The sequence below is a fragment of the Canis aureus genome, chromosome 22 (assembly GCF_053574225.1).
Source record: "Canis aureus isolate CA01 chromosome 22, VMU_Caureus_v.1.0, whole genome shotgun sequence".
In the NCBI taxonomy this organism is placed as follows: domain Eukaryota; kingdom Metazoa; phylum Chordata; class Mammalia; order Carnivora; family Canidae; genus Canis; species Canis aureus.
Genome location: NC_135632.1, coordinates 21660536 through 21676409, shown reverse-complemented (window position 1 = coordinate 21676409; position 15874 = coordinate 21660536). Strand labels below are relative to the sequence as shown.

Sequence of the window (15874 nt, the reverse complement as noted above, 5' to 3'; positions counted from 1 at the left end):
AGAAGAAATCAGGAAGAAGTGAAATCTAAAATCTCAAGGGCTTATTTTATAACCTAAAACAAAACAAGAAAATCTCAAACATACTTAAAAATGATTACCATTAAAAATGTAAACTAAAACAAAACAAGAAAATCTCAAACATACTTAAAAATGATTACCATTAAAAATGTAATAAAATTATAAATGCCCTTTGAAACTAGACTTGAATATTTTTCACATATGCACTTTCCTGATAGAGAAGAGCTGTAAACGCAAAGTTGTTTCCTATGGACTGGATTCTCTGAAGATACATTCTAGCCACACTAAATCTTTACTATTAAGAGTTAATCAGAGACATTTAAAAAATGACTTGACACATTCTGAGTGTATTATATCATGCCCTTTAGTCCATCAATACAATGGGGGAGGGGGTGGAAACCCATGCAGACTATGGACCAGAATATGATCATCAAGAAGGCCTCAAAGAGGCTGCAACTGTCAGAAAAGCAAGATGTCCTTAGCTGGTCATATGGGACTCAGAATCTGATTTCTAAATCCTAAATTTACCATTTATAGATAGTCTGTGCAACTCTCTCCTGGCCTTAGTCTCATACCTTTATGGCATCACACCAACCATAAAATTCGTTATGAATAAAGCCAAAGCATGTAGTAAACAGTTTTGTTTCTTTTGAAATTTCCACAGCACACATAAATACTTCCATCTTATCACTTAATGACACCTCTTTCTACTAATATCTGGAGATAATTTAATTTTCTCCAAGGTTACGTACCTTTTTACATAATTATCTTATTTTTCCCCACTATGCTGAAAATTTCTAGAAGACAAAAACTAAGATGAATTCTTATTTTTACGCCCAATGTTTTGCATTCTGTGCCAGAAAAAATAAGCATTTAATAAATATTTGATAACACAAGTAATATGGCTTAAAAACATTCCTACTCTTTAATTTAGCAAATTCTGCCTCTAAGGATATTTAATAAGAAAATAATATTAAACATTAAAAAGTTACATGAACAAGGATAGTTAATACAATATTAATAGCAAAAAGTTGCAAACAACTTCAACGTGCAAATGTAAGGAAAGAGTACACTCAAATAACAGGATAGTATATGACAATTAAATGGTCACAAAGAGATGTAAAGAGAACAGGAGTACATGTTTATCTTATAGGATAGCAAGATACAAAATTAATATATGTTTGCAGGATAATTCCAAACATGGAAAAAAATAGTAAAACTCCACAAAAATATGACAAGAATTAAAAGTTGTTGTCTTTAAGTTGCAGGGCTTTAGACCATTTCTACCTTGCCTTTTCTGTATTTTCTAAATTGTCTCAACTAAGCATGTCTCTTTTAAAACCACACCCACACAATTCTGGTCCAACAATGCACAAGTGAAAGCTAGGGGCTCCCTTCATGCTACACAGGAGTTACTAAAAGGGAAAGCACTGATCCTGAGAAGCTGGAAAATGAGGACTCAAGGTAACCCCCTCTAGTATAGCTTCTGTTTGCATTACAGTCTAACAGTGGCAGTGCTGATTAGTGCCACTTAGTGAGGAAACCCATGCAGAGAGAGGTTAGGTAATCTGCCAAGGACGGACAAAAAGTGCACAGAGAAAAAAATTCAAAGCTTCATCTGATTCCAGAAACCCTTGTGCTTTCCCCTGGACCACTGGATATGCTCTTCCAGGAGAGCAAAAAAGGAATACATGAAAAGTGACAAAGCCTCTTTTCATACCACGTCCCACGCACAATAAAATGATTATAGCAGGTCTGCATTTTAGAGGCAACTGAGCACACCATGATTTTAGTAATGTGAAGTTACCCAATTTAACCCTCCCAAGATTACTCCTCTGCTCCTCTCCTCATGTCTGAAATCCACTGAGCAGAGTTAAAGGTATTTTGGTGCTGTTTGAGATCAAATCATTAAAAGCTGTCTAGAAGAAGTAACAAGCTGCATGAACATATTTTAAAGTACAAGTGGCTGGTCTTCGTTCTGCCCATTTCATAAAGAAAAAGTAGATAAAGAGGAAGATCTGAGACCTAGATGTAGGGTGGATGAGAGCAGAAACTGGTGCTGTGGACAAGAACAAGGCAGAGGAAGGGAAGGTTTTGTGGCGATAAGGAACAAGAACTACATCCAGTTCCCTGTCCTGCCCAGTGTCCTTGCAGAGAGAGAGTTGGGAGGCACTCAGTGTTCAGAAAGTCGCCATCAGGAAACTTGGGCCAGTGGAGAGCCAAACCACAAGGAGAAATAACTCAAGAGCCCTTTGTTACGAAGTACTTCTGATGTAATTTAAATAAAAATAAATTTTGTTTACACAGCTATTTTAATGTAGAGTAAAAATTATTCTCACAAATTCCAGTGGAAAAAGGAATAAAAAGAATTTCAAAATAATTTAAAGTATTTCAACACTTTACAATTCTTACTTGTGGAATGTTGAAACATGAAGTAATAAACATGTTTCACATGTGGAATTACATACTACAACTAGTTCTAAAAAATTAAATTCGGAAACGAGGTATTATTTCTAATTGACTGTATTACATTTGCTTGATCAGTTTTGTAACATGAACACTAAAGCTCATTAGTTCATTTTTATCCCTCAGGCCTAGCAGAGTTGCAAGTGCAAAACTGGCACTCGTGGTTTAGAATAAGAGAATGAACAAATAAATTTATAGACACAGCCATGACACCAGGGGTCAAAAAGTAAAGCATCATAGGCCCTAGTCCTCAGTCCTCTTAAAGATAAAACAAACTGTTACAATGAATGGAAAGAACAATAATGTACTTTTCTATAAACTGACAAGGTGTTCTACTCATTAAAAACTAGGAGTCCTAGGGCACTTGGGTGGCTCAGTCGGTTAAGCATCCAACTCAAGATTTCAGCTCAGGTCTTAATCTCAAGGTTCCAAGTTCAAGCCCTGTACTGGGCTCCACACTGAGCATGCCACCTACTAAAAAAAAAACAAAAACAAAAACAAACAAACAAAAACCCCAAAACCTAAGAGTCCTGGTATTACTGTATAGGCAGGAAGAATAATTAACTATGACCAAACTATATAATCTGCTTCTAGAAGACTTTCCCTGATCACTGAATGTTCAGTATCAACCCCATTCACCATGTGGAATTCCATCACCTAAGGGTGTTCTAGGGCTGCTAATTCATTCTGATATGATGCTGGAAAACCCTACAGCTGAAAGTCACATGAGAAATGCTGCGAATACTTGCTCTGAACATTTTCCAGCCAAAGCATCTTTGGGCTACAGTACATAAAAAACTGCTTCTTGGGAAAATCCTGGCTTTGTCTACATTTGTCCTTCTCTCACTTCTGTGAAGTGGTGCGAACCTTTTACCAGGGTAAGAATACGAGGTAGGTACAGAGGTTCTAAGTTGACATCACATACTAATATTAAACACTTTTGGCTCTGCCCCATAGAGTCAGCATAAAAGAATTTCAAGCACTTCCAATATTGCCAAAGAGATTTCCAAATGACCATTACCTATTTCTTGTTTTGTTACTCAGAGGAAACAAAATGTGTTTTTATAGAAAATACCATCTTAGGGATGAGTTATCCATCCATTCTCCTCTGTTAAGTTCTACACTTGGACTGAATCAGGCCAATGGAAGATAACATTTTTCAACCACTTGTCTTTAACCCTTCAACAGGACATCTTCAGTCTCTCAATACTATATGTTCAATTTTTTCAAAGGTCCTTGGGCTTTCTTATGCTCAGTGAAACCAGAAAATTTATCTGTTCATTATATTAATCAATGTCCCAGGTATAAGCTTAATGGCATCTGCCTCAGACTTTGACCCTAGAAAACCTTTTTTCCTCCCCCAAGGAACATTTACACTTCTTTCCTTTTAATACTGAGATTTAACAACTTCTAATTGTTATTCAAGCTTAATTGCTCAGAAGCTAAGAGATTTTTATGTTCAATCACAGCAAAAATATTTGTATCTTTGTTGCTGGCTTGTTTCCTCTTACATCATCACAATGCCATAAACTCAGTCTGATTTTCATTAACATTTTATTGATCTTACTACTGCTGCTTTCTTTTCAGGTTCTCAAATTCTTTCAAATATGAACCAAAGTATACACAAAATTCAAAAATGAAACTCTGCACAGTCATCTTATTTTTTGGCAGAACCCAAGTAACTGCTCAAAGTACACAGAAATTAAAATGCATGCAAAAGGCAGCATGCATCACTTTTCCATGTGCTTTTATCCCCAGAAGTTTATAAATATCTTCCAAAAAGGATGGGTCACTGTCCCATTTTTTTTAAACATACACAACCAAATCTGTAATAAGCATATAAACAAAGCTGACTCTATATGCTGTTTAAAAAAAACAACAACAAAAGCCCTGCCAAAATACTGATACTGCTGTATACTGCAATACTATATTTAAGCCCTTTTTGTCTCAGAATGTAGAAGCTTTCATTATAGCTCTGTGAGGAGGACTGATAATCAAGATTTTTTTAAAAAGCTCTTTATATGGAACTACAGTATTTTTTCAAAACCATAACATGATTTAATGACAAGACAGTGGTTAAATAAAATGCAGTACATCCATTCAATGAACTGCTATATAATTTATTTTTTTATTTTTTATTTTTTTATTTTATTTTTTTTTTAAAGATTTTATTTATTTATTCACGATAGACATAGAGAGAGAGAAAGGCAGAGACACAGGCAGAGGGAGAAGCAGGCTCCATGCAGGGAGCCCGATGCGGAACTCGATCCGGGGACTCCAGGATCGCGCTCTGGGCCAAAGGCAGGTGCCAAACTGCTGAGCCACCCAGGGATCCCTATATATCTTTTTTAAATGAGAACATGAATTCATAGTGACTTATATGAAGAGTTAGCTACATTGTTTTGTTATATTGAAAAGCCCATTAACCTTGTTAAAGATAATAATGCTGTTATGATTATTTATGCAAACATTCTCATTGTGGGGAGGGAGGATTGCATGCTGGAAGTGAATTGAAAATGTTGAGATGTCCAGTTTACTTTAAAATATTTCTACACTCATAAATAGCTATGTACCATCTGGATGGATAGTGGACATACATATATACACCAAACAGAAAAGGCAAAATGTTAAAACTATCACTGAATTTAGGAAATGGGATTACTGGTGCTAATTATGCTTGTCTTTGGTACTCTATGTTAAAAAAAAAAATCTCATAGATATTTTTTAGTATATACATATATGTATCTTACTATTCTATTTTTTAAAGGAAAACATGTACACAAAATATGTAAAAATTCTCTTGAAAGCTTAGCTATGTTTATCCAGATGTGGACTTACATACTCTACTTTATTTTCTTCTTTATACTTCATTTTTAAATTTTGTGCACTGAGCATGCATTTCACTTTAATATTCTAAAAAAAATAAGCTATTCCAAAAAGCTTTCAATTCAGAACATATCACAACATTCTTATTATAAAAATGTAGCAAACAATGTTACCATGCTTAACACTTTAATGCTGGGTAGGGTTCTTCTCTCACCTGTGATGAAGACCTCGTAGCTTACAACTTTCTGTGAGCATCATTGTCACCTGAATTTCAGAAGCTTGATCTATACAAAGAAAAAGACTAATTTGTATGTCAACAGTAAAAACAGTAGTAATAATATTTTATAAAGGTTCTTTTTTTTTTTTTAATTTTTATTTATTCATGATAGGCACACAGTGAGAGAGAGAGAGGTAGAGACACAGGCAGAGGGAGAAGCAGGCTCCATACACCGGGAGCCTGACGTGGGATTCGATCCCGGATCTCCAGGATCGCGCCCTGGGCCAAAGGCAGGCGCCAAACCGCTGCGCCACCCAGGGATCCCTAAAGGTTCTGATCAATGCTACAAGACCGAGAAAAAGATACAAAGATTGGCAGATCCAAGATCCACATCCCAGGCCTACCTAATAAAATACTGAACCAAGAGTAAAATCCAGGACACTGCAGTCAGGCACTATGAGTCTGTGTCACATTCACTCCTTAAAAGTAGAGCTGTTGAAGCTAAGAAATCACAAATTTCATTTCATTCTAAAACTAACTGGAATCACTCTATTCCATGCTTGCTAGCAGGTCCACTTTTCCAGACAACTTCACTTAGTTTAAAACCTTTGAAAGAATGTAAAAAGGGTGGACAAAGAGCAAGAACTTGAAAGACTTTGTACTTCTTTGGAAAAGGTGCTTCACACCAATGTCTACTAGAATAAACTCTAGTTGTCTAAAAACTGCTCAAAAATTAGAATCATCTAGGAATGGCAGAATGTGTCCTTATTTCTCCTTCTGTAATCTAAATAAATTTTAATTAAATTATGGCCAAGGCGATTTGAGAACTGGAGGGTCTTTTACAGATTGCAAGCTAGTAATAGTTAGAAGTCCACACCTAAGTTAGTAATTGTTTACTTTCTTGCCAACTGGTACCAAGACAGAAGTAAAAGTTAATTTTTTAGGGCATGTCATTTTATGTATAATTTTTTTCAAATTCTTAACTTTAAAGAGCATATTCTATTAAGCAGAGGACACTTGAACTGGATGATGATCTAAGAATACTATGGATTGGAGAAAAAAATAATTGTATCCATTTAGTAAGAAAAAATCATTTTTCTGGATTGCTTTCCTAGTCTAGTTCAAGTCTTAATTTTAAATATTGAAAGATTTAAGATGTATAAATTTGAAAAATATACTATAAAATGTTTACATTCCAAAAATTATAAGAAAAAAAGAAATAAAAAATACTTATTTCTAAACTGCAATATATTAGCAGCTATAAAACAAGGCTTTAACACCAATAGCCTCAAATTAATTAATTTTATGGAATTCAATTTCACAATATTCACTGTGTGAAATTCAGATTCCTAATTTCAATCTCTGTACATTTCTACTGGAATGTCCATTAAGTCTGCAAATTTATGAATTTTTTAAGAAGCCAAACTGTAATTTCTTGCTTATGTCTAAAAGCAAAGGGCAATAATCTTCTAAACACTTAATTCTTGCATTTTAAGCTGCACTTCTGTGTGGCATGTAACAAAGTATATGGATTTGTGAACGACCTTGGTCAGCTCTACATAGCTTCAAAAAAAAAAAAAAATTCCAAAAGAATAAATCTCATAGATACTCAATTGTATGGAGTTGAGGCAAGGACTGCGGTCAGCGCACTTCCTCTTTATTTCTCATGCAAACCGTAACCATATCCTGGCTAAGGACTCACTGTGCTTTCTCTTGTTTCCGGCTAGCTCAGAAAGAACACTATAATTACAGTGGTAAGGCACAGAAACAACCAAGGGACTACAATTTCAAGTGTATCCGGAGGGGGAAATCTTATCTTGTGAAACAGTTCCAGTATCCGCATTGTGTTTTCTTATCACTATTATTTCCCCTTTTCCCCCCTTCCAACCTTAAATCAATCCAATTCTGTACAGAAAGCTCTTCTGCTAATTTAAGATTCATTCAGAACAAATTAGTAACAGCTGGGTTATAAACTGTCCATAGATTATGTATAAACCCCAGAAGAAATATTAAAATTACAGAGAAATATTTCCTTAAAAATGGGGGAAAATGCACTGGGTGTTATTCTGTATGTTAGTAAATTGAACACCAATAAAAAAAAAAAAGAAAAAAAAAAAAGAAAAAAAAAATGGGGGAAAATGTAACAAAAGTCAACAGCTATTAAACTGAGGGTTCAAATTTTACATTTTCAAAGACTAATATGTAAAATATCCTTCAAAACTAGTCAGAAAACCTAGTGGACCTAACTTAAATATTACTCTTTAAAAGTGCTTTCAGGCTAGAAGAAGTAGGTAAATAAAATACATACTGAACAGTATAGTAAGTTAAACCATTTGTTTAGAAAACATAAAAGTTGAGTGTGTGTTTGTGTATATATTTGCAGCATCCTTAAAGAACCAATTTGCTAAATTAAAAGAAATCAACTTCCACATTTTTTTTTTTAATTTTTTTTTTTAATTTATTTATGATAGTCATACAGAGAGAGAGGGAGAGAGAGGCAGAGACATAGGCAGAGGGAGAAGCAGGCTCCATGCACCGGGAGCCTGACGTGGGATTCGATCCTGGGTCTCCAGGATCGCACCCTGGGCCAAAGGCAGGCGCCAAACCGCTGTGCCACCCAGGGATCCCCACATTTTTTTGTTAGGTTAGTACAACTTTTTAGAAACCATAAACATAAATCCTTCATACTTTCCATGAATTCATTTAAGAAGATTTAGAAACCTAAGTTCTTATAAATTAACTTTAAAAAGTTCATAAAATTGTCACCTCCTACATGTTAAACTGAATTTAATTTTTCTCTCAATTTCTGCATCAAAATGCTAAATTTGTTTTTCCAAAATTAACATCTTGTCATCTCAGTCTATATCATACACTGTCAGACATTAAGCACCCTATAAATTACCACATTTTTCTTTCTCTTAAAATGAATAAACAGATTTAACTAAGATTTAAGCTTTTATAAATAAATATCGATTATAAAGTAAAAAAGTAAACATCATATTTCTCCAAAAGGATATTATGTGAAAATAGGTATTCTGTTCATGATAACATAAACTAGTGCTACCCTTTAACAAACAACTGGACAATATCTATCAAAATCTTAAATGTAAATACAATTGGGGCAGCAATGCCAACTTAGTCATACCTACAAAACTAAGCCAAGAAGTAGATATACACACATGGGTATTTTCTGCAGCATTATATATAATAGCAGAAAAAAGGCAGGGGGAGTGGGGGAAAGGTAAGCAAGGCTATGCACCTTCTAACTTTCAGACTCATAGTACCTTATTTTTATTTTTTAAAATCCTTTATTAGACTGCAATATTGGGAGTGGGAAGAAGGGAAAGAGGGAAAGAGGAAAGGAGGAAAAACTAGTAACAATGTTTTTAAGAGGGAAAAAACAAAGAATTTTACCTAGAAAAAAAATACAATATTAAATATAGCAACAATGAGGTCAAATGGATATAATTAAACTACAAGCCTGGGCAATACCTAGTAAGTGTTTTAACATCTTAAATTATTAGACTTCTATTTTCTATACCTTACAAAAACAACTCAAATTTCCTCTTATTGAGTTAAATTAACATAGACTGACTTAAAGGTCTGGGAAAGACTGAGAATTTGAGACAGAATTTCACTGGCATGATTCACCTTAGGAAAGCATTCTAAAATGGAAAAAATCCTACCTTTAACTGTTTTTACAAATGCTTGTTTTTCTTTATTTGGATCCTTTTCATCTACTAAAATCCCATGGAAAATACGTCCAAAAGTACCTAAAAGGAAAAATAATAATTAATGAGACCATTGTATGACAACCTTCCTAAAATTTTAAGTACGAAATTACCTGGCACAATATAACTTAAACATAACAAGGGCATACGTGATCAACAACCTTACTCTAACCAATCTTTGTTTTTTAAATGACTATTAGAAATACTTAGTAACTGGGGCACCTGGGTGGCTCAGTCAGTTAAACGTCTACCTTTAGCTCAGGTCATGATCCCAAGGTCCTGGGATTGAGCCATCCCCTCACCCACCCAGCATCCCCTGTATTGGGCTCTCTGCTCAGCTCTCTGCCCCTCTCCCTCTGCCCCCACCCCATTTATGCTTCCCCTCTGCCAAATAAATAAAAACTTAAAAATAAAATAAATTTTTAAAAGAAAAATTCTTTGTAACTAAGAAATACTTTAATGCTTTAATGTGCTTTTAAAATGCCATATTTAAACTAAATATATGAAAATTCTTTCTGAATTATTCTAAATAAACTAATGATATAGCCAGGAACACTGGAAATCAGTAATGGGGTATCCATAGAAGCATTTATGAATTTCTAGGCTTAGCTTCGAATAATAACAAAGAGAAAAATGGACTCCCCTCATATATTCAAAAACAGTCCAAAAAATGTGCTTCCTTTAATTACTATTTGTCACTGAGGGTGGTAGTTCAAGCCTCTCTCTTTGCTGTGATTGACCTATAAGCATCTCAACTAAGAGGTGAATTCAGAGTGACTCATATGCATTCAAAACATTCCAAACTGGCTTGTGGAAGGGGGAAAGAAAAGGTAATTCTCTATTTAACAATTTGAGGGGCTCAATGAGGTACTTTATCATTAATCTCTATACTCTTCTGTCAGCATCTCTTCAATTAATAACCTAAAACTCAAGAAAGAAAACAAGGACCAGCAACTGGGGAAGGGGAGGGTAATAACATCTATCAAACATCTGTGTGTTAGTTCACTTAATGTATATCATTTCATCTAATCTTCACAACCAGTTCAAGAACAGACATCATAGTCCAAATTTAGAGAAGAGGAAATTGGACATGGAAGACACTAAATGATTTCTCCAAGGTCACACAGATGATAAATTGTGAGACTAGGATTGGAAGTTGGGTGTAACACCAAAACCCATGTTTGCTCTGTCTGCTAGAGCCCCCATACTATCTGTCACAGCAAACAGGTTTGCTAGGTAGTGATATCTTTAAACAAGAACAAAAATATATTTAAAGATAATAAAGGCTAATATAACATGAATGCTTTAATATACTTGAAAATTAAGAATTATGCCAAAGCTATATTAAGGCAAATTAAAGATCAAAAGAAAGAGAAAATGAAAATCAGTTTTATAAAGGAAATAAATTGTGTACTTCTAACTATCCTTAGACACAAAGAGATAAAATTCTTAAAAATTGAAATAAAAAAAATTTATAGTCTAAATTTTCCTTGAGAAACTGATTTTGAGATAATAAATACCTTCTTGGAGTACATCTTTTAAAGTTATCCTCTCCCTGGATATTGCTATATCCTTCACCTTAGCTTTGGCCTCCAAAAGAGTGACACTTCTCAGGTCGTTCTTCTCTATCCGCAAGGTAGGATAACCTGAGGAGCCAACAAAGCCAGACCAAGAAATATAAATACCCTTATTATGCCATCAGGGTCAACTAATTCAGTCAAAACCTCAGGACTCAAGTCACAGGAATAAATAAATGTAAGAATCATAAAAAGAAGAAGGCATGCACATGAACTTAAAACGGCCACACTAAATTTTAAAGAAACACTTTCACCTACCCCAAAATCTTAAAATGAGTAATTAAAAGAAGAAACACTATGAAACAATGAATATTACCATGACCACCACTTCAGCTGCCTTTCAGCCATGAAATAAGCATTGATTGGGGATCCCTGGGTGGCTCAGCAGTTTAGCGCCTGCCTTTGGCCCAGGGTGCAATCCTGGAGTCCCGGGATTGAAGATTGAATCCCGCATCAGGCTCCCGGTATGGAACCTGCTTCTCCATCTGCCTGTCTCTGCCTCTCTCTCTCTCTCTCTCTGTGTCTATCATGAATAAATAAATAAATCTTAAAAAAAAAAAAAAAAAGAAAAGAAATAAGCACTGACTCACAGGACTTAACTCAATCCCTTTTATGGACTGTTTTCTTCCAAAGGGTTTCTAGTATAGTCTCCTAGGAAACACTTTTCAAATGAAAAGATGCTCGTAAAACTACCTTTTCTAACAAAACACCTGATCAACTTAATCAATCTCATATTTATACAGCCTAGTCGTATCACTGTGAGATACATTGGTTTTTCAGCTCCCATATTTCTCATTCTTGCCATGATGACAACAAAAACAAAAGAATCTAACCATAACTTAAACTTTTCATTCCAAGAAAAAAATGTTAGAATAAAAGGATTCCGTATCAGCAAGTAGAAATTGAATGGTACCTCTAAGATTTATGCACTTTGGTAAACATACGGGAAGAAAACTCCCTAAAGAGTTAGCAGACCTAGATGATGGTCACCAACACGCTGCTACAAAATCTAGATGATAGGCCTGGGAGCTTTGTGACCAACAGATTAGGCTGACAACACCTGATTCCACCGATCAGCAGTCTGAACAGGATACTTACAGGTGTGTGTCTGTATTTGTCTATGTTTAATCCTACCTGGAATTCTCGGAGTTTCTTGGATCTGTGGTCTGCTGTCTTTTGTTATTTTGGAAAATTCTTGGTCATTATGTCTTCAAACAGTTTTTTACTCCTTTCTTTGTCGTTTTTTATTTGTACAAAAATGGATTTCCATTTTATTTTTTAAAAATGTTTGTTTTTGCCATATAAAATAAATGAACGATCTATCTCAAGATAATGTCCATAAAAAATAAGTATATTTCTTATCGATAGTAACTAAAAAGTTTAATAAATAATTTCAACTGAGTCTTGAAAAGTATTTTGCTTTTAGCATAGAATAATCGAATCTACTTCTTCAAGATTATAGTAACAATCAAAAATTGACTCTAATGAGCAAAGCTTGACATCTGCACACTAAAAGCAATGATGTGTTTCTTCTGAATAATCCGAACTATTTTCATAACTATGATCGTATCTTCTGAAGAACATATAATTCTTTCTTTCGTTGGCAGTGATGCTAACTACTATTATGATTTCTTTTAAATTCTTTAATCTTAAGCATTCCCTCTTCCCCCTTTTCTTTTTCTTGCCACTCTTATTAAAGAAACCAGCTCAGTTATCCTGGGGAATGTCTAACATCTGCTTCTTCCAGTATCATTTAACTTGTTCCTCTATCCCTGTATTTCGTGGGATGTCTGGGTGGCTCAGTTGGTTAAGTGGCTGCCTTCAGCTGAAGTCATGATCTCAGGATCCTGGGCATGTGGCTCCCTGCTCAATGGGGAGTCTGCTTCTCCACCCGACCCCCCCCCCCCCGCTCCTTCACCCTGCTCATGCTCTCCCTCTCTCTCAAATAAATATCCCTTTAATTTCTTGCAAACTGCCAGTCAGTTCCACAGCCGTGATTAGGTCCAGGTTAACTCCTGGAGTGGGGAGGGGAGACAAAGTACTCCATGGGTGGTATATAACATGTCGGAGTACAAAATATCTAGTTGTCCTACTGTTAGTGATGCAAAGTTTCATTAGCAGAATCAGGCTGTGACAATCTGATTTCTCTTTGTTCACAGGATTTTAAACACTGATGATCTTTTCCTGAATCAAATATTTTAACGGAAGTTGCAAATATGATTTTCTTTAAAAAAAAAAGATTTACTTGACAGAGAGAAAGAAAGCATAAGCAAGGGGAACAGGAGGGAGAGAAATAGGCTTCCCATTGAGCACAAGAGCCCAATGTGGGGCTCAATCTCAGGACCCTGGGATCATGATATGAGCCAAAGGCAGATGGCTTAACTGACTGAGCTCCCCAGGTGTCCCTGACTTTCTAATTCTATCCTTTCGCTCCTTTCACATTTACTAGGTAGGATTCTTCTGTAAGCAAGCATTTTCCCTCATCAACCAGCACTACACGGTTACACTGAAACTGCTGATATATGAAATACAGTTCATATAGCCAGTCATCAGAATGAGGTATTATTGGTGCCTTAGTTACCTCTCATAATGATCAACTTTTATCATTACAAACTTACAGATTTTTACATATTCAATGTTTCAATCCACTACAGTCATTCTTTTTGATGCTCAAATGACCCATCTCTACGTGGCCCAGGTTTATCTTGTCCATTCCTGACTTAGTCCTGAAATCGTCCACTTCCCTAAAGAATCCTAGTTCTTTTTAATGGGAAACAGTACTGAAAGACCACAAGAGGGCACTGGATGAAGGGCAGATAATCTTAGTTTACCTAAAAGTAAATGCCAGCCCAAGGAAGATAACTGCCTGTAAGAACCTAATTAATCAATAACACTACTGAATTGAGCCCTGATTTGTGGTCCACTGTTTATCCTGATGATTATGTTGTGTTTTATTTGTGTGAAGACTGATTCTTCATTATGTCTAACTTGTTTACTAAGAATGATTATTTTCCCCAACATCAACCTGTTAGAATATAAAAACTTTCACCAAAATCCTGTTCGAAAACAACAAAAAAAGGTTAAGCATCTCCCTTCAGCTCAGGTCATGATCCACGATCCTGGGATCAAGTTCCGCATCAGGCTTCCTGGTCAGCAGGGAGCTCTCTCTCCCTTTGCCCCTGCCCCGACTCATGCTTTCTCTTTCTCTGTGTCAAATAAATAAATAAAATCTTTAAAAGAAAATCAGATTCCATGTTCTCAATTCTAATGGCAGCTAGCTTCCTATCATAATCAAAAAACAATGTGCCTAGCTGGCTCAGTTAAGCAGGGTCTTTTGATTTCAGGGTCTTGAGATCGGTCGGCTCTGCTATCAGCACAGAGTCTGCTTGTCCCTCTCCCATTCCTTCTGCCCCTCCCTTCCCTACCCCTCATGCTCTTTCTCTCAAATAAATAAAATCTTTAAACAATGACGTAAAGTCCATACCCCTTAAGATTATCAAACAATTTATTAAAATCTAACAGTTTTCATACAGCTCAATGGCATATTCTAACTACTTGAAAATATTCCTTCTGAATTTCTCTAGAAGTGATTCAGTATCCCTTTTAATGTAATTAATCTATGGAAATCTCCCCCAAATTAATTCTAGCAATTAAACATAAATTATATTTTTACTACTCCAATTTTAGAATGTTCCCCTCAATGCTCTAGAAAGCAGAAGTTGAAGATCAGGCCTAATCCTGTGCATGTACTACACAGAATGGTACACATGCCCCACAAATTACTAACAACACAGGTACTGCTGGCAAAAAGACCACAGACAACTTTACTATATCATCTTTAGAATTAAATTAACTCTTACTGGTGATAGGAGTTGCATTGTTGGGTGTGTCGGCTCTCAGATACTGAGTCGTCTGGGTAGATGGCTGAGAAAGCCCTTGGGAACTACTGCTGGCACTGATGCTGCAAACAAGTTTTAAGAGAGAAATAACTGATAAGTCAGCTTCAGTGAGAAATTTCCTTTTTCTGTATCTTCAAAAATGCATGCAGCCATTATAACCAGCTTAAAATCTTGATGGCAGTCACAATAACGCATGGATGTCCGTCACAAACATTCCATGTTGAAATTTTAATACCATAAAGTAGAGCTTTTTTTCTCTGCTAGCTCCACAATATCAAGCAGTTTCATCTTATCAGTCATTCAGAAATGCAAGTATTAGTCCTCAGACACCATAGACAGCAGTCCTGAACCTCACACAAAGACATGTTAGGGATCTATGGGTCATCCCTTAGGAAAAGAACCCATCCCAATTAGTTTGCTTTTTTAAAAAGGAGGAGAATTACAGGCCTCTTTCACTAATGGTCCAAAATCAAATAGGCCAACATGCTCAAGAGCTATCGTATCTAGCTCTAGTTAATTGAATCACATACATTTTCCTTCTTCCTCAATCCTACCTTTTTAGAATTTATGGAACTTATCAGAATTCTCTAGTACTTGAAACATTCCATTACACCACATTCTTTAGATAATATGGGAGATCTGGAAGATGGTAGGCTCAAGTAATTGCTAACCCTTTACTCAAGATTACCACAAATTAATACCTCTTAAGTATGTACTTCTGTCTCTTCAGTGGGCAATAGCCTTATCCCAGGTTACACTTGGCCATATTTGAGTTTCACTACCTCAGCTCTTAATTTTGTAGTAGTAGAGAAGTGAAGGATAGAAATTCAGCATGAAGAATGAAATCAGATGGCAGGAAGTCATACCAGACTGTCAGGATAGGCTTCTCATGCCTGTCTTAGCTATAGGATCACCAAAGTCCAACTCAAGGCTCCCAACTTTCTTAAAAAGGCAAAATCTTTTATCTGACCACAGCTCACAGAACTGTTCTAAATTTTCAAAACCCAGTGATTAAAAAACACATAATGACAAAAGGCTGCTATTTGAGAACTGATCTATGTGAGGCTACACATGTAGTGGGTATGCAGCAGTCCAGTGAAGAGCTTAAACCTTGAAATCAAAACTGCCAAAATCACCTTT

The 15874-nt window shown here is 35.6% G+C and overlaps 1 protein-coding gene across 4 annotated transcripts in view; it reads right to left on the bottom strand.

Annotated features, from left to right (window-relative positions):
• RYK (receptor like tyrosine kinase) overlaps positions 1-15874 on the bottom strand; it is an 88820-nt gene that overhangs the window by 18358 nt on the left and 54588 nt on the right. For 3 of the 4 annotated variants that reach the window (XM_077865082.1, XM_077865085.1, XM_077865084.1), the window contains exons 7-10: positions 14696-14796; positions 10779-10913; positions 9214-9300; positions 5525-5594 (exon numbers count right to left, since the gene is read on the bottom strand). In XM_077865082.1, coding sequence (XP_077721208.1) covers positions 5525-5594; positions 9214-9300; positions 10779-10913; positions 14696-14796 — 393 coding nt within the window. The remainder of the gene's footprint in view (positions 1-5524; positions 5595-9213; positions 9301-10778; positions 10914-14695; positions 14797-15874) is intronic. The other variant, XM_077865083.1, reaches the window with a different exon arrangement.